Here is a 23705-nt window from a genome sequence, read left to right on the forward strand (position 1 = left end):
AACACTGACGGTGATGTGACCTTGCTGACCATTTCAAGGTTCTCCTTTGTCAGGCTCTTCAGCTTCTCCTCCAGTTTCTGAATGTTCTGAGTCAAGTCGTCGTTCCTCTTATTCAGCAGCTTGTTCTTGTCCAGTAGGGGTTTGCACTGCTTTTCAGACTCTCTAACTCGCTTCAACTGTTAGAAAAGAAAATGGTGGTCAGACATGTGGCACAGCAAACAGGTTAGTCTAAGCTTTCCCTGTTCAATATCATTTAAAATGACCAAAATCTGTTCAATTTGCTAATTGCCAGTATATTTAGCAATTTTTAGAAACTTAGACTTGTTGTTCATATTAAAGACACATTTGTACTCCAGCTTTAACTTCCTGGTTGATTGAAGAAGTTTCCTCTGTATTTTCACGTATTGTTCTTTATTAATGATCCCATTATTTTTCTGAAGTGATCCTTTCTTAATGATATAACAGATGAATGTTTAACCCTTGGACATCTGGACATTGTACCTGATGATGAACCAGGTCTAAATTCTCTTCTTTACATCTTGACTGACTTATTTAGATTTTTCTAAAATATTACACAAGAAAGCTGTGTGAGGCGCTACCTTACAAGGAATTCACATTTCTGCCTCAAATGTTGTGAACTGAGCCATCATAAGTTTAGATTTCCATAGCATCCTTATGAAGGAAAGCAATAAAAACATCTAATAAAATATCCATGTATAGTTTTATGGCATATAATAAATATGAACGATTTTGGTTATCTTCCCTTACCAAAATTATCAAAGTTTAGAGTAATGTGTTAGTGAGAAGAAAACTCTATACTTTTTGTTTTAAAACAAAATTAACTGTTTCTTCATACTAGTTCATTTCTCTCATCCACCAGCAACGAGTTTCGATCCTCCAACTTTCGAATGGTTGAATTAAGTTCAGCAATTCGCCGCTGATTTCTTCGCAGGTCCTGAAACAACAAAAAAGCACAGATTTAATATGAGAAGGATATGTTTTTATCATAAACTGATGTGTTGAAGAAACAGGGATTTGCTGAAATTTTCAAAACTTCACATTTGCTACTAAGCGACCTCAAACTTTAATGTATTTTATCAGGGCTTTATGTTACAGATCATTTCAAAGTTGTGTGAAATTGTGATTTAAGGTAGAAAGAGACACATGAGCCAAATTATTTTTAAAATAAATGTGTGAAAAGTAGATTTACATTCAGCACCTCCATCCTTATAACCCAAAAATAAAAATGACATTAAAAATTAGCTGAATTTTCATCCTCAGGATGTGAGGAACTGTTCGCGTATCCAAAAAGATTTGCAGCTGTTATTGCAGTAATGTTATTGCAGGTGTGGTGAATACACACATACTTGAACATTTTTCAGATATTTATGTGTAGAAGAAGAAGAGAAAAAGCCATAAGCCATTTTATTCCTCTTCACATCTACACTATGTGCTATTTTGCGTTGGTCCAGCACATATGATCCTGATTAAACACAGAAGTTTCAGGCTGGAATGTAAAACACAAAATAATCCCTATAAACTGCCTCATATTTAAAAGCTAAATCTTCCATGCTGTCCTTGTTTAATGATGGATTTAACTGAAAAATGACCTACAAACAGACTTTACTGTCTGTTTTCCTTATGGGGTGTAAGTAGCTAAAGAAGTAGAAGATACAATCAGAAAACACCACTAATCCTTAAAATTGAGGAAACATTATTAAAAGTCTTAAATGTGTTTGTTTAATGCTGTAACTTTATCTGTGTGTCAGCTGCAGACCTGATCACTGATGTTCAGCACTTATCTTTCTTGGTCATAGTACAAGAGTACAGAAGAATGAGAAATATTTTTCTAACAATCATAATCAAGGTTGAAAATTCTGACATCATGCCAATTGTACACACCGGTCAAAATGTAGAGGTTTTATAACAGTTTAAAATCAGACATACGCCAGACATAACATTATCATCAAAGTATTAAAACTGACAAGAGGGCAGTCTTCTCATTAAAGGTAAGGGAAAAAAAATTGAAAGCAATCTGTTTTCATTTACACCATAATCTGTTGAATACTTAATAATAAATAGGAAATCTTATTTTTAGTATTAAAGTAATCAAATCACATTTGCAGAGCAGCTTTTTCCATGTTTTCTCTGGTGTTTGGTGAACTTGTTTTGGTGCAGAAGTCCACGTGTTGAAAGGACTCAATGCCCTCACTAAACTTTTGGCTCCTTCTCAGCGTCTCCATCAGAGTCAGGTTTAAAATGTTAATATTACTTCCTGTCAGATGACCATAGAGGCTAAATGAAAAGATTATACTAAACCTAAATATGCCAGGGATATAAATACCTTTGGGTTTAATGTGTTTAGATATAAATGGATGTTCAGCCTGGAGCTTTATGCTTTCTTTGTCATACTTTGCTCCACAGTCTTGGATGCTAAAATCCTGTGGAATCCCTATAATCTTTTAAAAATCTCCACTCTGTAGAGGGTTTTGTTTCAGTCAATCTTTCTCATTAGAAAATTTTCTAACTGTCATAAACTAGGACATTTAATCTTGAAAATTACTTTCTACCTTTGTCCAGAAGACTACAGTATTCTTGTGTTTCCTTTGTGGTATTACATAATTGAATCTTTTGTTTCCATAAAGCCAAATAAGATCAGTTTGTTTTTGATAATACTTACAGTAAGTCAGCTCTTTATTAAAATTCTAAAAATGAACTTTTCCACTTACAGGGCTTCCACAGTGCTCTGCGCCGTCGCCAGCTCTTCCTGGGATTTCCCTCTTTGGACTTCCCAGGCCGCACTCTGCTTCTTTAACGAGGAACAGTTGTTCATCCAGGGCGTCTTTCTGCAGCTGCAGCTTCTGCAGGTAGCCAGCGGTGGACTCCAGCTCCTTCTCCAGAGAGAAAATGGTGCGGTTTTTAGATTTGATTTCATCCACCTTTTGTGAGAGAAAAGGAAATTATTGAGTGGAAGGAGTCTTATGTGACATATGAATAATGTTGTTATTGAAAACATCACTGTTCAGCTGTTTTGAAATATAATATAAATCAATGCAATCCGTCATGATACAAAATGCTCCTAAGATAAGTAGGAATCCCATAAACCTGCAGATCATTCTGGGAAACTGCAGGCTCAGAGCTAGCTTACATAACTGGACTGGCTCACACGAATTGATGGAAACTGAATCACTTTTCTCATTCCTGGCTTTGTTTGGCTCCCTATTTACTAAATCACTGTCGGTGCATACCAGCCTGCGGACGTCCCTCTCACAGTCCCACTTGATTTTAGAGATTTCTTCCTGATGCTGCTGATGCTCGACTCGCAGGTCTCCGGCCTTCATTTTGTCTGCCTGGATCATGTTGCTCAGAGCCTCGTCAGTCTGCTTCTTGGTGTTCTTCAGCTCCACTATCTCCTGCAGGAGCTTCACTCTCTCCTGGTCGAAGAAACGCCGGGCCTCCTCCCTGGCTTCCAGGGTCAGCGCTGTGCGCACCTGAAGAGGAATGAAACATGTTTTATTAAAAAAAGGATTCAATTTTTCTTCTGTAATGACCGCCATTTTTTATTTCTTTTTGCTTTAGTTTTTACTTGTTCGGCAGATACATTTTTAAATCCCCCTTTTAGACACAATCTGAGCTTTTGGAGTTATGCCAATCAAAAAACAAAGGCACTACAATAAATGGATGATGACAGCTTAAATAAGTGTCTTAACAAGTAAAACAATGGCTTATGTGGAGAAAAGTAAGACTTGCACTGCATGGCTAATATAAAGCACGCTTTCCTGGGGACGCAGTCATATGAAATGTTCTGGCTGCAGAATTTTATTTTGGATTTATTAAAAAATTTTTGTCACAAGTGGTCACTTAGGGAACTACCCTCTGTAGGCCATGAAAAGCCTTGGAGTGCTCTTCATGTCCTAGAGAGGGTGAGATCACTTCTCTTCCTCCCTCGATAAATCACAATATGTCTATGAAGCCTTTTATTTATTATTCTTTCTTTCACATAAGATCCACATATTTGGGCATCATTAAAAAGGAAAACTTGACGAATGTTGGTGAATAAACTCACTTTTTCTCCACTGCCATCTCGAATGGCGTTCAGGGCGGCTTTGAGCCGTTGGTTCTCTTGGTCCTTGATCTTGGCATGCCGTGCCAGCTCCTGCTCATGCTGCCGTGTCAGGTTTTCCCTGAGCGCCTGTTGCTCTTTCTGCTTCTCCTCGTGCCATTTGGCCCGCTGCTCCGTCAACATGGCAGTGTGGCGATGCTGCTCCTGCTCTCGCACCCGCTTTACCTCTTGCACCTTGTCTCGTTCCAGCTTGCTTACCTGAAGCACGAAAAGAGGAATTTATTGGATCATTTTTTTATTTTCCTTTCCTTTAGAATTTGCAAAGTAAAATAAGTCACATTAAGGTGTAGAGCTTGGTGTAATTTTGACTGTACCTTGCATTTCTCTTGGTGCAGCTCTATCTGGATGTCAGTTAGTTTGGACCTGAGATCTTCATTGGCTGCTTGTAAGGCAGAAATCAGGGCTTCAGGCTTCTCGCCCTTCGTACGACCTTTCTTAGCCATCAGTAACAGTCTAGAGAACCGCTCTTGTAGATTTCATTGAGACTCTAGAGAAACCTTCCAAGTTGTTCCTGAGATTTCCAGTTCCTCCTCCTCCTCATTCTCCTGTTAGACTTTAGGGCTGTGGGGGTGACAATAAAAAACAGTTCTAGAAAGATGCCTTCAATTTAATCTGAGATTGAGCTTTGTTTGAGACTGTTAATGTTTGTGGATGTTCTGATTGCATTTTATAATCAACTATTCAAAAATATGCAAACTGGAGACCAGTGGGACCTGCTGCAGGAAGGAGTTCGATGTGTTGGTCATAATCTGGAACAGGGCCACATAAACTGTTGGACTGCAGAAATAAATCAGTGTTGGAAAGCTTACAGATGCTTCTAAAATAGATCCTGTTACCCAAGAGTTGGTTCAACCAGAAGCTTACAATTTCAAACATGTTACTAGATCCTTACATTAAAGCAAGACTTGTAGCTAAAATGCAACTCATTTAACAAATACAGAGCTTTTGTAAAGAAAATTATCCTTAAATTATTTTAACAATTATCAACTATTATATCACCAACACATATAATGTAAAATACTGAAAGGTGATTGGTTAAAATGAAAGATGATAAAAGATAAGCAGTTATGAGTGAGAGCTCATTTGAAACTACAACTTTTAATTTAATACAATATTTTTTACTTGCCTTTACTTAGCGTTTTTGTTTAGAATGAAATTTGGAAAAGCTAGGAATAACTAGAGTTCTGCAAGATAAATGAAATTATGCCTATCAATATGCATAAATTGTGCTCAATACAAACAGCACCAAAAACAGTTTATTTTAACGTTACTGTTTAATTTGGTTATGTAATTATATGGTGTTGTGGAAAAAAATAATTACTGAGCACTGTTAGATGAAATCACTCAGTCAGCTTTATTTTGTATATAATGCACAACACAGAGAGATTATAAGACAATCAATAATGAAGCGGTTCTGCATGACAGCACTACCAGGCAGAGGGAACACGGTGGTTTTATACCAAGGATAAGGATCCAAAACATACAGTCTGCAGGAAAACAACTTTCAACCTTGTGTGTGGTGGGCGTGTGTGTGTGTCTGTAACCCAAACAGGTTCTTTTGGTGAGAGTTCACAAGCACATAACATAACATGTTCAGCAGATGGTCTTTATTCCTGGTTTAAATGTAATATTTGTCAGCTCATCCTAAACTAAATGTACAAAAATAGTTGTGGTTTTGAAAAATAACATAGGAGAAGTTGAAAGAAATAAGCCATATTCAACCCAGACCCGATGATTACACCACAATCATGCAAAGCCAATCATAATTTACCATAACCACTAATGCTGTATTAACCTACATTTTACCCAATGAATTCAGATTCTACTCTGAGAGCCTGGTTGGATATTAATATGCCGGAAGCCACAGTCAATCTGATTAACATCACAGTCAGTTTTCTGACTGGACTGTGAATCCATATGCTGGTTAGTAAAATGAACAAATTCATCCCAACACAGGCATAATCTGAGCAAACTGCATAATGCAGCCTCAGTTTAACAGTTTCAGCCTTTTCTCAGATTTATCTTTAATATATTTTTTAATCATTTGTTATTTGGCCCTTTTTGAGCAGTGAACAACTGGAATTGTTCACTGCTCAGTTTTCTCAGAGTGTGTGTGTTTAGAGCACACTCCGCAGCCACTTTATTAGGGACAAATGTTTAATTGCTTGTCAACACAGACATAAATCTAATGAACCACATGGCAGATAGTCAGAGTGGTTTTAGGCATTTGGAGAAGATCAAACTGAGTTTGGATTTTAAGTGACTCAGGTGACATGATTGTTGGTAACAGATGGGCTAATCTGAATATTTTACAACCTGCAGAGAGTTTCATCCACAACCATCTCAGGTCTGCAGAGAATAGACTGAACTGGGCAGACTGGTTTCGATACAACAGAAAAGCAGCTGTGGCTCAGATAAGATTTCATCACAACCAGAGAATGAAGAATAATATTTCTCATCAGACAACATGCTAAACATGAAGAAGATGGGCTACAGCAGCAGAAGGCTGACATTACGAGTCAACAACAGAAAACTGAGGATAAAATCTACCAAAAACTTTGGACAATCAGAGGAGAAGTTTCAGAAGTAGCTTACTGGATATGGAACAACTTTTAATGGGAACTCTTAGCATTCGACAGATTCTCTGCTTCATTCTTTCAGACATTTTTCTCAAAACATTGATCATCTTGATATCCCATCACTTTGGATTGGTCTGTTTATCACAAGCTCCGTATTGTTCATTAATTTGTCAACTACAAATATATATACAAGTATATAACCACCTCTAGTTTATCCATCTAAGATTGTCATCATAGATTCAGTTGGTCAAGATGTTCTACGCAAACATGAAAACAAACTCATGATGTTTGGGCTGTTTCTTGACATTACAAGGACAAATGCATTTTAATAGAAGAGCACTGAGCCAAAATTAATAATCTTTAACTAGAAGATTTGCATTTTTAACGGAAACAGTCAAAGGACCAGATTCTGTTTAATTTTCAATTCTGCAAAAAGCTTTCTATAATTCCCCCCCATGTTCACTCAACATCCTCCTAAAACAGCCAAATCCACATGAGATCATCACAAGGTTGGACCTAAACTCAAACATTACACATTGGTCTTATGATCATTACTTAACTAATTGTAAATGGCTCATTGTAAAAAATAAATTAAGTTCAAAGGATTGATTGAAATGAGAGGAAATACTAAAAATCACACGGTAACATTTTCTTAATTTGTCATGAAACGACCACAGATTTGAATGTTTCTTGTGAGACATCGATTGTGACAAATCAACAATAACTAGGTAGCTGTGAATTGGAGGAAAAATTTTACAATTGCAGCTTTTTTCACAAATGGAAATCTGAAAAGTGCAGCATGCAGATATATCCACTGTTTTTACTCTGTCACCCCTAAAAAAATAACTTAATATAGACTATTAGTGTACAGTTTTATTTTAATATGCACACAGCTGGTCTGTGAAGACCTCAAACAAACAGCAAGGTGAAAATCAAGAAACACACCAGACAGGCCAGTTAATCCATCGTAACTTAATCCATCGCCTAAAATTGGAAAGATTGCGGCACAACTCCAAACCTGCCAAGACCTGGCAGGTCAGTGTAGGCAGACCTGGCCGTCTGCCTACACTGACGGCCAGGCAAGGAGCAAATTAATCAGAGAAGTTTCAAACAGGCCTGATAACTCTGAAGGAGCCGAACAGATACATTGACAAACCTAAACTGTGCATTTATTATTTGTGAACTCTTGAGAGAATTGCCAAAATTAGTTACTGTAATTTACCACAAATCATTTAAAGCTACTAAAACTATTTTGAACATGGATTTTAAACCTAAATCTATTTAGTAATTTGTGGCAGATGTTGAAAGTCTAGGGGTGAACATCAACACCGCATTTAAGATTTCTATTTGTGATCCCAGTCTTCACCCCACTCTCACTATAACCTGCTCAGAATGCCGGCCCAACCTGCAGACTGACCACAGGAACAGACTTTCCCTGACTGTGAGTCATGTAGAGCATCCCAGGTTCACTGCTTCCCTGAGGATCAAGGAAGCAGCTCTGTACAAATTACATTGGATAGTAAAACAATAGAATGAATAGATAATATTTTAGATATCTTGCTGTATTTTTACAAGCTGTTCATTCAGTTACTCTGTTCACATTACTATATTGTCCAGAAAGTCAAACAAAAAAAATGATGAACACTTGAACAGTGAAGGAGAACACCCACTGATGATTGTATTGCATGAGAGGATAAATACAGTAACTAATTCAGTTACTGAAATGAGTCTGTGGCTCAGCAGGTTCATTCGATTCAGGGACAAGAGAGGACAAACATTTCTGACCCAACTCTTTCTCTCTCGGCTCTGAATGTGAACGTACATGTGATGCTCTGCAGAACGTATATCAGCGTGAATTTGTGCATCTGAAATAATGCAGCATGAAGCACACTGACACCATGACCCAATAAAAGGAAGTGTTGGTGCAGGATTATCAATACAGAATGGGTAATGGGTCATTCACAGAGCAATGCCACCTCAAAATGTGTCTGGAATGACGGCGCTACGAGCAAATCTATAACAAAACGGACTTGAATATAGTTATTGAGGTTCATATTGTTGTTTTGTTCTGTGTAAGATATGAAGTAAACAAGAGATTTAGGCTTAAAAATGACTAAACGTTTGATCAAATGTTTTAATACAGAAATGCTGACTTTCACAGTCAGTCATGGCAGTCACTGACTCTCCATGAGGAGTGGACTGCAAAATGAATCTGACTGTTCAGAGTTCTGCATATTAATGATGTCCAACCCTCCATGATAAGTGCAGCTTCTAGAGGATTGTGAAGTAAAAGTCCAATCAGGGATTCAGGTAGGAATCACATGACAAGCTGCTTCAACACTCTGGTGTTTCCAGAATATCTGGCTTTAACTGGCCTGTAACTGCTGGGATCCTGTTCAGCTCCTATGGAAGCTGCAACCTTTAGATTTGGTCTTCAACTGAAGATGTGCCCTGTTGTGTTCAATGCACAGACATTATAATGCCAATATATTAATCTGTTTCCAACAAACAAAGCCTTCAGCCTTTTTCCCACTTGCCATCAGACTGCTGAACTCTTAACTGGACTGCACTCAAAATCTGGTCTCCACTTTATACCTTGCACATGTACAGAGCTAAATAACTTCTATTTTACTGTCAGTCCTGCACTTTATATTTAGATTTATATTCATATTTTATACTGTATTTTATTTTATTCTGGAGTAACCTCACAACATTGGAAGCTCAAAACACTGTCCTGAGCCGTATGCAACGAAATGTCGTTCTGTATACACCCTGTGCATGCAAAATGACAATAAAGTCAGTCTAAGTCTACGATATGGCAATCTGGATTCTCTATTTATTTGTTGATATTACTTTGTTTTTTAATATAAATATATATTTTTTTCATTTTAAACTTCAAACACATTCTTTCATCTAAGGTTTCTATAATAATGTGTTAATTTTTCAACATTTTGGTAAAAAAAATAATGATGATTATTACAATAACTTAATGCTTTGCGAAAGATATTAAAAATAGATGACAGTTATCTATAAATGTCTTAAATTTGACCACTCATAAACACCTTCATCAGCAAGTATTTGGTCTAAAACAGTTTTGTGATTGTGGTACAGCTATGAATTTTTAATTATTGTGGATATATTGCCAATATTTGTCACTTTATAAATGTATCCATATTTATGGCAGGAGTTACAGTTTCCAGCACTGCTGCCAGCCAAGCTGCAGGATGTGAACTTTTCATAGAAAAACTGTTGAACTATGGCTCTAAATGAAATGAAAAAATACTCAGCAGGCAGTTTACTGAAATTACTTCCATTTTCAAACTGTTTACACAAGAAAATATAAAAATGCAATATCATTTTTTTAAGATGAACTGAGTATGTCTGTAACTTATGTTGGGCAGCCGTCTCATTATTACCTAACCACAGAGCCAGACAGAAAGGTCTCCTCAGTAATCGGATGTCCATGAGGCTGTAGCTGCTCAACAAGCTCATCTTTCCAACTTTCCCTTTTTATTTCAGGCAAACAAACTCTTACAGCACAACTTAGCTTCCTGCTAATCCTGGTTATGCAACTGAATCAACAAATGTTCTGCAAACTAATAGAAACAGCTTCCCTAAAGTAAATGAGCAATTTAAGTTTAATCAGTCTGGGTGTTATGATGTAACATGGTTCAAAGTCTCATCAGACTCACTTGATTTCTGAATTACGATTCACCTTGAGCCAAAGAGTTTTGTAATAATTTTCGCTGCAGCCACAATCTCATAGCAAACAGAGCATGAAAATACCAAAGGCTGAAATCTGTTACCATGTTGGAAGAGGTCATAAGGTCATCATTTCTGACATGCTGTTTCTCTTAACCAACTGAATGTATTTTTAATCTGTAATGGAAATTCTCCATGAATGATGGTGGACAAATAATCAAGCAGTGGTTCAAATCCTTTGGCTCATTTGTCTCCAACTTTACATTTTTCATGTAAACCTGTTCAAACAACTGATTACATATATTAGTTCAACCATTGTGCTGTATTTGTCTTTTACAACAATCATGGTACAGCTGGAATAGAAACCTTTCTTTGATCAGATTGACTAGAACATATAGAAATGGCAGGAGGAGGAAAACGTCCTTAGAAAAGGAAACATATCTCCTGGTTTCCCTGATATTTAAAACTCTGTAGGTTCTCAAAACAACGTTTTTCAAGATTTATTTCTAGAAAATACTTGAATGTCCACATGAAGTCAGATACTAAGGTTTTAATCAGCTCCAGTTTCGAAACAGTTTAAATTGTTGTCCCTGCTGTGTTAATTAACTAAGGAGTTAATGTATGAATGAAAAACATGTGTGATGGATTTATTGTGAATCTGGTGAATAAACCTTAAAAATAAAGAAGAGTTTGGAAATAAAATGGTTGGCAGAAGGAAAAATGACTTAAATTACACAAAACCTACAGACCATGACACTATATATATCATTCTATTGGTAGGTTTTGATCTGATGTGCCGTGGATCAGGCCAGCTGTCAGAATTTCAGAAAGATCTGTAGACAATTAATATCTGTCCCATATCCGTGATGAGCCTGAAACTGTCTGATCTGCTGCAACTCCGTGATGCTGTTGCAGGCCACAGCTGACGGTGAAGGCCCTGCCAGCATCCTGCCATCGTCTTGCAGCATCACTGCAGCATCCTCTGAAATGATGGTCAGTAATGTGTGCTAATTCACCGCGCAGGAGGAACGACCATGCAGGACTGTACACATTAAAGCCGATATTTACTTGCATCCGGGTTTATTTAAGGTGCAGGCAGCTGATGACAGCTACTACAGCCTGCATTTACAGATATTGTCACTGAAAACATGCGAACATGGAAAGAGCATCGATGCCGTGTGTGGAAAACCCCAGGAGCAAAGGCAGGACGGTTCCCAGCATCGTTAACGGGTCTGCGGGTGTAGGCCAGCCGCCAATGTGCTCAATAAATCACCGCTGCGCCGCTAAATAACGGACCTTTAAGTTCGTGTTGCCATGCATGTCGCTGGAAACTGCCTAAATATTTTCTGTCGAAGCACACTCAGTTAAAAAATAACATTTCCGGCGCTAACAGTGAATGAGTCTCCAACCAGCAGGCCCGCTAGTCCGACTAACTCCCACTTCCGACCGACGATGAAAAAACAAACAACACGCAGGAAAACGCGCCGCTTTCACCGACTCACCTCAGAGGGAATTCTCATCAGGTGTGAAATCCTAATTCATATGAAACAACGTCCATGCCATCTTCATTTTTCACCAACGTGATTATCTGAAACGGCCTTCCACGGCGGTGGTGTGTGGATGAGCAGCAGCCGACAATGAAGCGGTGATGGCCGGTGGTGATGATGCTGGAGCCCCGCCCTCCTCCGCACGCAGCCAGAATGAGCTCACTGCTGCTCCGCTTCTCCAGCTGCTGGGTTTAACACGTCCAGTCCTCCTTCAGAGCATCATCACTCTGACAAAACATTCAGACTCTTGGCTCAATAGAAGCAAAATGAATTCTCTTTGTCTGTCTTTTTAAAGACAGAGGATAATCATTCTACTTTATTTCAGCAAATTCAGAAGTGAAACTCATATTTCATAAATTAATTTATTGGCTATTTATTATCCTGATCGAAATACAAAATTCAGTTTCCCAGAATATTAGAAAATACATTAGACCTATGCTGCATCCAAACATACAAATGGAAAGTTTAGTGGAAGGTAAAAGTGTAGTCAAAAATGATGCTCCTTGCTTTTTGAAACCATATTTTTATATTTAAAAATTTTATACCGATTTTGTGTCATGATTCGGCTTATTGTGAAGACCAGCCCAGATGGGCCCCATATCACCACTTATGGAACAAACATGACAGTTATTATGCAGTGAACGTGGAAACTAATTTAAGAACTAATTTGCTTGGATTATTAAAAACAAGCCAAACTGTTAAGAGGAGGAACAGAATAATATTTCTTGTGTAGAAAGGTTTTGAAATTTACTGAAAACTGTACCCTGGATTTAGATTTATTATTAAATAAAATGATGTTGCTTCCAGTCAGAAGAGACATGTTGGTCATATTAAAATGTAACTTTCAAACTAAATCAGTCAGAGGAATGAATAATTCTTAGACTTCAGGCAACATTTAATGAATAAAAGGAAAGTGGCTTTACTGGAACAGAAGCATCATTTCATTTCCTGCTCTTGTTGTGGAAAGGTGGAAAAAACCCACAGCCTAAAAATCAGTCACATTTCCATCCTAATTCCAAACAGTTTACTTTTGTTTTCCTGTTGTAATTTTCTACATTTGGACTTTATTTACTCATAAATTTCCCTCACCTTTTGGAAGGTGCAGGCGCAAGGTGTGAAAAAATTCAGAACTACTCTCATAGACAACAACATATACGTATTTCAGAAAGCTATGCTATGAAAGTTAGCGCCACCCAAAGGTCAGTATGAGAACTGTGGATGACATCCGGATCCATTCTATCCTCAAACCCAGGATCCGATACATGAAGAATCAACAGCGTGTTCAATTACTGACAAAGACTCCAAGTTCTCTCTTTTGATCAGGTTTGTATTTACTTAAAATAATCTGCAAAGCTGAAAGCAGATTTTACTGTATATACTGCAATTTATTCAAAAACACATTTCACAAGGTTACCTTTGTTGTTTTACTTTCTGGTATTTCACACTATTGAGTTGCAACCTAGAAATGATCTATTGCTCAGTTATTTAAAAGATACAAACATTTTAATACTTTGGGGGTTGAATAGCTTTCAGTGATTGAAAGAATATTTTGTGAAAATGTTGAATGTACTTGTACAGCGTTTATCTAACCAAAAGGACCCTAAGGCGCTATATTCAGTCATTCACCCATTCACACTCAGAGTCACACTGTGATGGTGGTTAGCTACTTCACTGCAGCCACAGCTGCACACTGACAGCAGCACGCTGAAGTTTGCATTGAGTGGACAAGCATAAGGGACAGAAATACATTTGAAAGGAATTGTAAATATTTAATACTAAAATAAATATTTAAGAACTTTTTGTGTGAACATTTATATATGTTGTTACACCTGAATTTCTGTAAAAGTTGTTTCTATCCTGCATTGGAATTGCCTTTATATTGTCTGGGAAACAAAAACTTTAAGTTCAACCAAAAATGACATATTAACTGCTGACAAACTGCACAACAAACAGAAACAAAACTTAACTGAGTCTCTGGAGTTTTGTATTTTTGCTGGAGTCTCTCCACACTTAGAAAATAAGAAAAGTAAATAGATGAATGGACTCCTGTTAGAATAAATGATTGTATTCAAACATTGAGGATATAAATCAGGAGCTGAATTTTTTGAGGATTGGAGGTGTAGCTGTTGACTCTGTAGATGGTTGGGGATTTCTGCACACAGTGCAACTCCACATGTACCATGCCCAACTGTGTCATTTTTCCATGGCTGAATTGCTGTTGTTCCTTTTTACTTAAACATTTTATAACACAACTAACAGAAGACAATCAAATTATTTAGTATCAAGAAATGTGTCTGGGCTAACCCAGGGATCTCCAGCCTGTGGCTCTTTGGACCTTCCCCAATGGCTCTTAATAACTCAGGCTTAAAATAGTAAACAGTACAACTTTTTAAAATATAGACATGACAACAAATGTTGTTTTTAGTTGTTTTTAGATTTTCCATAACAGAATGGCACAAAAAATAAAAATCATATTGTTTCACTTTTCTTGTCATTGAGTTGGAAAGTGTGGGATGATGATCAGTGCCTCATCTGAGGCCGGAGTCTTGAGCCAGAAAGATAGAATGTCCTCTCTGGGTCGGGGAAGCAGTCCTGGAGGAGTTTAAGTACCTCCGGATCAAAAATGCATCAGATTTATAAGTTGACTGGTTCTGCCCGAAGAGGAGCTGCCCCCTCCTTAGACTGCTGCCTCTGCAACCCAATCGCAGATAAACAGTTGGGTTGCAACGTCTCCAAATGAAAAAAGTCTCCAAACCGAGCTGAAATGCCGCCGGTCTGCTCCAACCCTTTGTCATTCTCTAGGTAAAAATCAATCTGGGTTTAGTTAGTGGTAGTCCTGCTTCCAAGGGCATGACAGTCACATCCACCATCACTGACAGAATTTCCGCAGCTTGTCATCACATCTTATTAAAAATGCTGACTTAGTCCTTGAATTTTTTTTTTTAATCAACAGGCAATCCCTCCAGTGCAGGAGTTTTATGAATTTGCATGCCCTCATGGAAGCAGTAACTTCTTAGGATAGTGGTTATAACCCATAGGAAGCAGTGGGTCCTCAAAAAGTACTATTTGTTGGAAAAATGGGCCAACAAATAGGTGCTTAATGCTAAAACACACACAAACACACACACACACTTCCAAAGAATAAAGCCAGATAATTCTTCTCTACACTTTTTTTTTCAGTACACCTTTTACCCCTTCAAGTAACGCCCTCCACTGCGTCCCCTGATTTAAATAGTTGCAACCCCCATTGATAAGAGAAGTCCATTCACATCGCTGCATCTCTCTGCCGCCCCCCATCACTCACGCACCCCAACCCCCCCACACCCCGGCATTTATATATCCTACTGCTCAGATCGCTCAGCATTTAGGCCTATGTCTCTTCTGAGGAACTGTTTTCTTCTATCAAACTAAAGATCAGAAGACTGAAGATGAAAACGAGCAGGATGAAAAGCAGCGCAGCGCTTTGCGTATCAAGCGGACAAACTCAGAAGTCTAAAGAAGTGGAGGAACGGGGCCGCTGGGGGACCAAGGCGGAGTTCATCCTCACCGTGATGGGGGCAATTATCGGCCCTGGGAATATTTGGAGGTTCCCATATCTGTGCTACAAGAACGGAGGGGGTGAGCGCTTTTACGCACGAGTGGCGCTCCGGCTTTCTGGCTCCTCTGCAGCCTTCTTACCCTGTCTCCTTACTGCTGTCATTTTTTGGTTTGTTTTGTTTTTTATAGGTGTGTTTTTCATCCCATACACCGTGTTCATATTTACGTGTGGAATACCCTTGTTCTTTCTTGAAACTGCGTTAGGGCAGTACACCAGCCAGGGGGGAATCACTTGCTGGCGGACGATTTGTCCGCTTTTTCAAGGTAAAACACGCAGAACTATTTTCATGTTTCTTTAAAAGTCTCAATGAAATGCTAAAACTTAGACTGTTTAACGCGTAGCAAACATCATGGATACAGAAAGTCTTTACTTTGCAGTGAATTATCAGCCATCAAATCTCTCATGCAGTGGCGGTTCTTGGGCTGTAGGTCCAGTTGCCAGGGAAACTCTTTTTATGTCTTATCTGTTTATTGTGTCTTGAACAAGTTTGCATTGAAGTAAGTTTCTCTTGCTTGTTGGTGAGTACTGGGAGACCTGCCTGCCTGATTTCTGCTGAAAAAAAATCAGATAATTACTTGAATTTTATTCGCAAAACAAAAAAAATGTACTTCCATCATTAAACAAATGTTAAATATTTAGAAGGACAATGCTGATAATTTCCTTGGACCACATTTTAAAGTATCTCAATAAACATCAAACTATTGTTTGATGTGTCCAACAAACAGACAGTTAAAGGCTGGAACTAATACTGTTCACATTTTAGAAACTGCTGTAATAAAGTTATATTGGAACATTTTAAAGTCCAATTAGAACATTGGGGATTATGTTGCTTGACATTATAAAGTAATTTATCTTACTTAATTAGGTTTGCATTATTTTCTAAATATTTTACTTGAATGATATTAAAACTTTCATTGAACCAGAATCATTTCTTGTCTTTCCCCTCAGGCATTGGTTATGCCAGTCACCTTGTCATCGCATTCAGCGCCACTTCATACATCATAATTCTTGCTTGGGCGTTTTTTTACCTGTTCTCCTCCTTCAGCTCAGACCTGCCATGGGCTTCATGTGGGAATTACTGGAACTCAGGTAGTTCCTGTGATGCTGCTTATATACAGATCAAAGCATGAAATGCTGTAAAACCTATTTTGTATTTAAAAAAGTATAAAGCTTCATGTAGTTTTATGTGTAAAATTAGCATTCTGGTGTATTTGTATGTTTTCACATTAGACTCATGCTTCGATAACCGTCTGAATCTGAGCCTGGAATCGCGACTGAACACTACACTCCCAGTTGTAGAGTTCTGGCAGTAAGCATGAGTTCACAGTTTATATTATATTTCACTCATTTATATTCTCTGGTTTATTTCTTTATTCAATAATTCCTATTGTCCTGTTTCCTGCAGCTCTTACCATCTTTCAACTTTTATTTTATTCGTAAACCTTTTTTGTCCTTGGACTTTTCCATAGTTTGTTACAACTACGAGCTTCAAAGTTTGTTGTTGGAGATTAAAGGGGGGTTTTACGCAAATCAACTTTTCTGAGCTGAGCCATATTTATCATGTTATAATGTTGTTTTAAAACTATACAGTTATTTTGAATTTTAAAGCCTAATTCAGATTAAATAGTCAGATTAAAGGTCAATGACTTGCTAACCTCGGTTTATAATGACAACTGGTATAAAGTTGTCTATCTATTCAAGCTCATTGGATTGTATCACATTAACTTCGCAGCAATCCCACCTACTGATCAAGCATATGGCGACAGTGGAGAGGAAAGCTGGAGGACAGTCAGTGTCCTCCAACAGAACCAGGCTCACTATGAGACACAACGGACTAGCACTGACAAAGTTCATTTTGTTTTCTTCCTTTTCAATATTTGTCCTAATCTTTCATTCTCACCCCATCTGCCACCTCTCTGACCAGACATCGAGTTTTAAAGATCTCTGGTGGGATCGAGGAGGTGGGTGGGCTGAGGTGGGAACTGGCGCTGTGCCTCATCCTGAGCTGGATCATCTGCTACTTCTGTGTCTGGAAAGGAATCAAGTCAACAGGAAAGGTCTGACACTTCAGAGATCAACATTATTTTTTTTACATATCAGTGTGTGTGTATGTGTGTGTTTAATATGACAGAAACAAGCAGGTTGGGTCCTTGTTAATTTCTTTGATGTATATTGGACAGCAGTTTCTGTTTGACATTTGATTTCATATAATTTTTGTTTTCTGTGATCTGTAAAATATATGAAACATCTTTTCTTTTCCCACACAGGCAGCGTACTTCACAGCCACCTTCCCTTATGTCATGCTGTTTATTCTGCTGATACGAGGCGTGACCCTCCCAGGAGCTCTGGATGGGATCATTTATTATCTCTACCCTGATATCTCTCGCCTCTCAGATCCCCAGGTAAAAATATATATCCAATACTTATGTCACACTTATTGAGAGCGATGTTCAATTAAGGCACAGATTAATGTTTGTGCACTTTCTTCAGGTCTGGATGGATGCAGGTACTCAGATCTTCTTCTCCTATGCAATCGGCCTTGGTTTCCTCACTTCTCTTGGGAGTTATAACTCCTTCAACAATAACTGTTACAGGTAAATTCAATAATGTGTCTTAAAACTGCATTCGACTCCTCTGAACATTCACACATTAACATGAAATGAAAACAACACATGAAGCAGCAGTGAACAAGCAGCAGCATCATCAAGAATAACAAATTCCCCAGTCATGTTAGAGTTAATGTTTGGTAGAGGTTAAAAGCAATATGCCAATATTTGAAGATTATATAAAGTCCCATTTGATCCACCATGCAGTAAATTGTAAAAATGTAGATTCTGATATAACTGAAAAAGTACCAAGACATTTCTATCCAGTTGATCTGGATCAATGTATCCAGTTTGATCAGAAGAGCAGCCATGATGAAGGAATACTGAGCTCAGGTGGGTGAATACACACAACTATTACCCATGTACTCCATGAATTTAATCTTTTATGAAGGAGATGATAGAAGGAAACCACCGTTAGAAGGAAAGATATGAACATTTTGCCACAAATCACGAAGCACAAACTTCTAAAACATTAATACATGAACCAAAATGTTAACTTTTTGCCCTGCATGAAAATGCTCTGAAGCACAAAATTATCACTGATCCCCTGAACACATCATCGCCATGGTTATTTGAAGATCATTAATTATCTTTGACAATAGAGTCCAACAATGAGGACCAATTTACAGAATTAGAAAGTCAGAAAAAATGTTTGCTTTTCAGGTTGATTTGGTGTGAACAAAAAATACTTAAGTATTACTTTTGACTGAGTTTGACAATTAGTGATGTCTAGACTGCAGGGTCACTGCAGGGTCACTGCAGGGTCACTGCATCCCTACGGCTGGGCAACTTTGCAACATTACCTGGCTGCAAATGTCAGGATGTGTCCAGATCTGGTCAAAAATAGCAAAACCAGTGAACAATAGTTGCTTGGTCTTTTTTGCTAGTATGTTAGTGTTGTGCAAACTGTGTGGCTTAACTTTTATATTAAACTCCCAGACCGACTAGTTTACAAAGCAAAACAGAAATGAACAATGTAAACAATGTATTGTGTTACTGATAGTGTTTTGTTACCTACATATTTTACATAAAGACTTTAATGTACATCTTTTTTTTTCCGTGCAGGGACTGTTTCTACTTGTGTCTGCTGAACAGCGCCACCAGCGTTGTGGCTGGCTTTGCCATTTTCTCCGTTTTGGGCTTCATGAGGTATGAACAAGGCCTGGACGTTTCTGAAGTAGCAACATCAGGTTCTTACTTTGAGCGATATTAGATATATCTTTTTCTCACACACAGCTCTTAAGTAAATGTAGCATACAAATAGCATTATCCTAATTTTGACAAATTATTTTGTTTTGATGGATTGAAACACAGATGCAGTTTGTTTAAATTGGCATGTTTAAATAACTGAAGATGCTTCTTTTCTTCACTCTTCATTTTCTTCACCTATTTTGTATATTTCTAATTTTATTTGATTTTGAAATAAATATTTTTAGGCCCTGGGTTGGCATTCATTGTGTTTCCGCGCGCTGTGGCCATGATGCCGATGCCTCAGGTGTGGTCCGTGTGTTTCTTTCTCATGATCATTCTGCTTGGACTAGACAGCCAGGTAACAAGACTCAAGTCATATAAATAAATGAATGAATAAATTGATAAGTGTAATAAATATTTTTTCCCTTAATCATTTCATTCCAGTTTGTTGGTATAGAGTGTGTGATGACGTCTCTGGTCGATCATTTCCCTTCTTACCTGCATCAAGGCTACAGGCGGGAGCTGCTTCTGCTTGTTATGTCCTGCATCTTCTGCATGCTTGGATTCTTACTTGTCACTGAGGTTTGGACATATTAATAAGGACAGGGCGGGAGAGAATGTCAAGCATTTAATGTTTTACATTTTCAATTTGACATTGTACATTTACATGTTTGTGTTAATTAAAATGTTATTTTTAACCAAAAGCCACATGACATTTCATCTGAAGGGTGGGATTTACCTGCTGCAGCTGTTGGACCATCATGTCTGCAGCGGCTCCACCCTGCTGATCCTCTCGTTCTGCCAGTCTGTCAGCATTGGGTGGGTCTATGGTGAGTCACTGGCACCTGGATTTATTTGACTGTTCTTGATTTTGGGAAACGCAAAAGTAACAGGTTCACATTTGATTTTGGCAAATGCATACCCACAATTATGCCAAGCTTATTATTATTTTTATTATTATTATTATCATGTCAATCACTGCACTGAGTCATATGCGCCTTTAACCAACAGGTGCAGACCGTTTCTACGATAACATCAAGGAGATGATTGGCTATCATCCATTTCCTTTCATGAAGTACTGCTGGCAGTACATCACTCCTCTGGTTTGCTTTGTAAGTAAAACAAATCACTGACATCATGTCTGACATTGTCTATGTTCATTAAAAACAAAGACGCCAACAAGCATTTTACCAGGAACAGAGAGGCTGTTATGTCGCTTCGTCAATTATTTTCAATCAATCAATCAATCAAGTTTATTTGAATAGAACATTTCAGCAACAAGGTAGTTCAAAGTGCTTTACATCATGAAAACATAAAAACACCATAAACGCATCATATTGTCAACAATGTCAAAAATAATTTGATCATTAAAATCATCAATATACATACTGTATATGTTGAACAATGTTCCATTTATTATGGTTCAAAAGTAACTAATCATGTAGGGTTTTAATTCTGTTTATAAAATAAATATTACTAAAGCATCAATACTTTATTTTTAAGATGATTTGAGCATCATAATCCATGACCTCCTGGGGAATAAATATGTTTTCCTGGAGTATTAATGTGTCTATGTTCAAAATGGGAAAAGTAAGAGAGCATGCTCTTCTACTGATCCAGTTAAAAGACTCAATCAAATTACAAACCAACGCAGAACTCCTTCATCATTCAGTTTGTGCTATTCGATGTTTTCATAAATCTCGTCTGTCTTGTCTCTTCACAGGGAACCTTCATCTTCTCGATTATCAAATATACTCCACTCAAGTTCAGTAACTCCTACGTTTATCCGCTATGGGCAAATGTCCTGGGATGGTTTTTTTGCCACAGTTTCTCTTTCACTCATCCCACTGTTTGTACTTTTCAAATTAATCAAAGGCCAAGGCACACTCCGACAGGTGAGCATGATCTCAGCAAAAGTGTAACAGACACAACCAAGTAACACAACAAGCAGGATTATTTGTAAAATCAGCACAAGATTGGGATAGCCTAGATTTTTTTCTCAGCTAAAATTTAACAAGAGACACATACATATAAAATAAACTATGCTTGACTTGTTCATACATCACCCCTAAAAGGCTATGAAGACAAAACTTCATGTTGCTTTTCACGTTTCTTTCCTCAGCGTTTCCTATCGCTCTGCAAGCCCGTCGCTTCCTTGAACCAAATACGCAGCACTTCCACACCGGACAGTGACAGCAGAGCTCCGTACACAGAGCTCAGACCTCTGACCCAGACGGCCGGACTCACTCAGTCAGAACCAACAAACTGTTCCGCTGAGAGGCTGACCGTCTACTAGCAGAGAGATCCAGGTCTGAGTCACTGAATGTTCTGACAACAAAATCCTTCGAACCAAAGCCGGAGAATGTTCCATCCAGGTCCATGATCCACCTTCAGCCACAACTCAAGAAAAGTTTATATCAATATTGTTTCCTGAGAAAGTGTATTTTCTGAATATATTCTCATACATATATTTTTATGTATGTATATTTATATATATCATCATACAGGGTTTGCTGTACATGAACAAGAACAAAGATGTAACCAAACAAAGCAAATTATAAGGGACATTAGGTGTAAATATCCAGTCAAATATGGATTATAGATTTTGCAGTTTTAAGTATGATTATGCAAATCAGCTTTGAACACTGATACTTCACATTTAAACAGCTTTATTAGGAGATGTTTAAGACAAACCTCTATGATCTGACTTCATCCAATGTTCAGAATCCCTTCATCATTTTCACATTTTGTCACTGGACTAAAATTGTTTTTCTTTCTTTTCAAAAAGGCTCAACCTCAGTCGAACTGGTTGGATCACATCTGTGAGCATCAACTCTTGCACAAATCTCCAAATGCATTTAGTTCTAAACTTTGACTGGGCCATTCTCAGACATAAAAACAAGCATAATGAAGGAGAAAGACATGCCTAGGCTTGTAATACTTATTTATATTCTAACCCTGCTTAAACTTTATCTCATTTTATCTCAGAGCTGTCTGCTGTGTTTTCAGTCTTTTTTTGTTCACTAAAGTTGTCTAACAAACCTCTGAGAACTTCACAGATTAACATTTTATTTACTAATTAAAGGAGTCCTGAATGCAGTCAGGTGCTCTGGAGTTTATTTTGGGGTCTCAGAGTGAAGAGGGGCAAGTAGAAAAATGAATCAAATTTCATTCTACCTCTGATAATGTGACAAAATGTGAAAAACCTCAACAGGTGTGGATATGTTTGTAATGCACTGTGCAGAAGATGTTTTTTTTTTCTAGAATCACTCATGTTAAAGCATTATTATTACATGAGAAGCATTCTGCAGCAGCAAACCTCAAGACCATCCAACCAGTTAGAATGCATCAGCGCCTTAATGTGTTCACACTTTGATCTGTGTCAGTCAGACACCAAGTTAATAAAATATCTCTTTCATCCGCCCCACACTGGAAACACCTTGTCTCAGAGCAGAACGCTGCAGAAGCTCGGTCACATCTCTGCTCCAGTGAACCACGTCGAGTCACGAAGGCTCAGTCAGATACCACTCTCCAGGTTTACATAAGCCCCATCATGTTCAAGACCTATTAGTAAGGGTGTGAAGAAATTATATTGATGTTGGAAGTAAAACTGACCAACATAAATGAGATTAAGCTAGCAGGTGTGTCATTTACTCGCATGCCTTTGGCGCAGCAGGCCAGCAAAACGCTGAGCTGGGAGCGTTTTCACACGACTCACATGCACATTACACATCAACATCACTTAAACATTTAAACATGCTGTAAAGACTAATCAGAATGAACCTGATCTTTTTGTAACTGGGTGTGTGATTTAATATAACTTTTTAATAAGGGGTTTTGTTGTTAATTGTTAATAATCTTAAGAGGTTTTTTTTCTGGAATCTGTGCTGCCCTGACCAACTTTTGTCACTTTGTATCGGTTGTTCATTCTAACTTTGGATCAAATGGTTTCAGATGAACTCTTTGTTTTTGCAAGGCTACAATAAAACATGTATTCAAACCAGTATCAATAATGTAATAAACAGAAATGGGATTTAGTTTAGCTGATTATTTATTATCACCAGACGCATTTCAAGTAGGTGAAAATTCAAGATTCAACTCTGCCCAGTGGTGGGCTGCTTCTACTGACAATGGAAAAGGAACATTATGAAATAGAAAAAGATAGATATCTACAGTATTTCCATAACTTATATATGGTTTTTAACAAGTTACTTTAGTTTGTGGACAGGATCCATCCATCTTCCACCAATTTTGATCTGAATCTGGAAAGAATCTGCTGGAATGGCTTCTTCAGAGTAATTTGTAAAATAATAATAATAATAATTAATTACACTTGGTGATCAATAAAGAACATCAATT

General features: G+C 37.8%; 1 protein-coding gene and 1 pseudogene across 2 annotated transcripts in view; one reads left to right on the forward strand and one right to left on the reverse strand.

Moving 5' to 3' along the window:
* Window positions 1–12085, reverse strand: part of jakmip2 (janus kinase and microtubule interacting protein 2) — a 25252-nt gene extending 13167 nt beyond the window's left edge. For both annotated transcript variants that reach the window (XM_028032116.1, XM_028032117.1), the window contains exons 1-7: window positions 11907–12085; window positions 4438–4684; window positions 4067–4321; window positions 3249–3491; window positions 2730–2939; window positions 857–955; window positions 30–176 (exon numbers count right to left, since the gene is read on the reverse strand). In XM_028032116.1, coding sequence (XP_027887917.1) covers window positions 30–176; window positions 857–955; window positions 2730–2939; window positions 3249–3491; window positions 4067–4321; window positions 4438–4566 — 1083 coding nt within the window. In that variant the 5' untranslated portion in view covers window positions 4567–4684; window positions 11907–12085. The remainder of the gene's footprint in view (window positions 1–29; window positions 177–856; window positions 956–2729; window positions 2940–3248; window positions 3492–4066; window positions 4322–4437; window positions 4685–11906) is intronic.
* A 3188-nt stretch (window positions 12086–15273) lies between these two features.
* LOC114153125 (sodium- and chloride-dependent GABA transporter 2-like) lies at window positions 15274–23383 on the forward strand (annotated as a pseudogene).
* The last annotated feature ends 322 nt before the right edge of the window (window positions 23384–23705 follow it).

This window comes from Xiphophorus couchianus, chromosome 11 (assembly GCF_001444195.1).
Source record: "Xiphophorus couchianus chromosome 11, X_couchianus-1.0, whole genome shotgun sequence".
Taxonomy (NCBI): domain Eukaryota; kingdom Metazoa; phylum Chordata; class Actinopteri; order Cyprinodontiformes; family Poeciliidae; genus Xiphophorus; species Xiphophorus couchianus.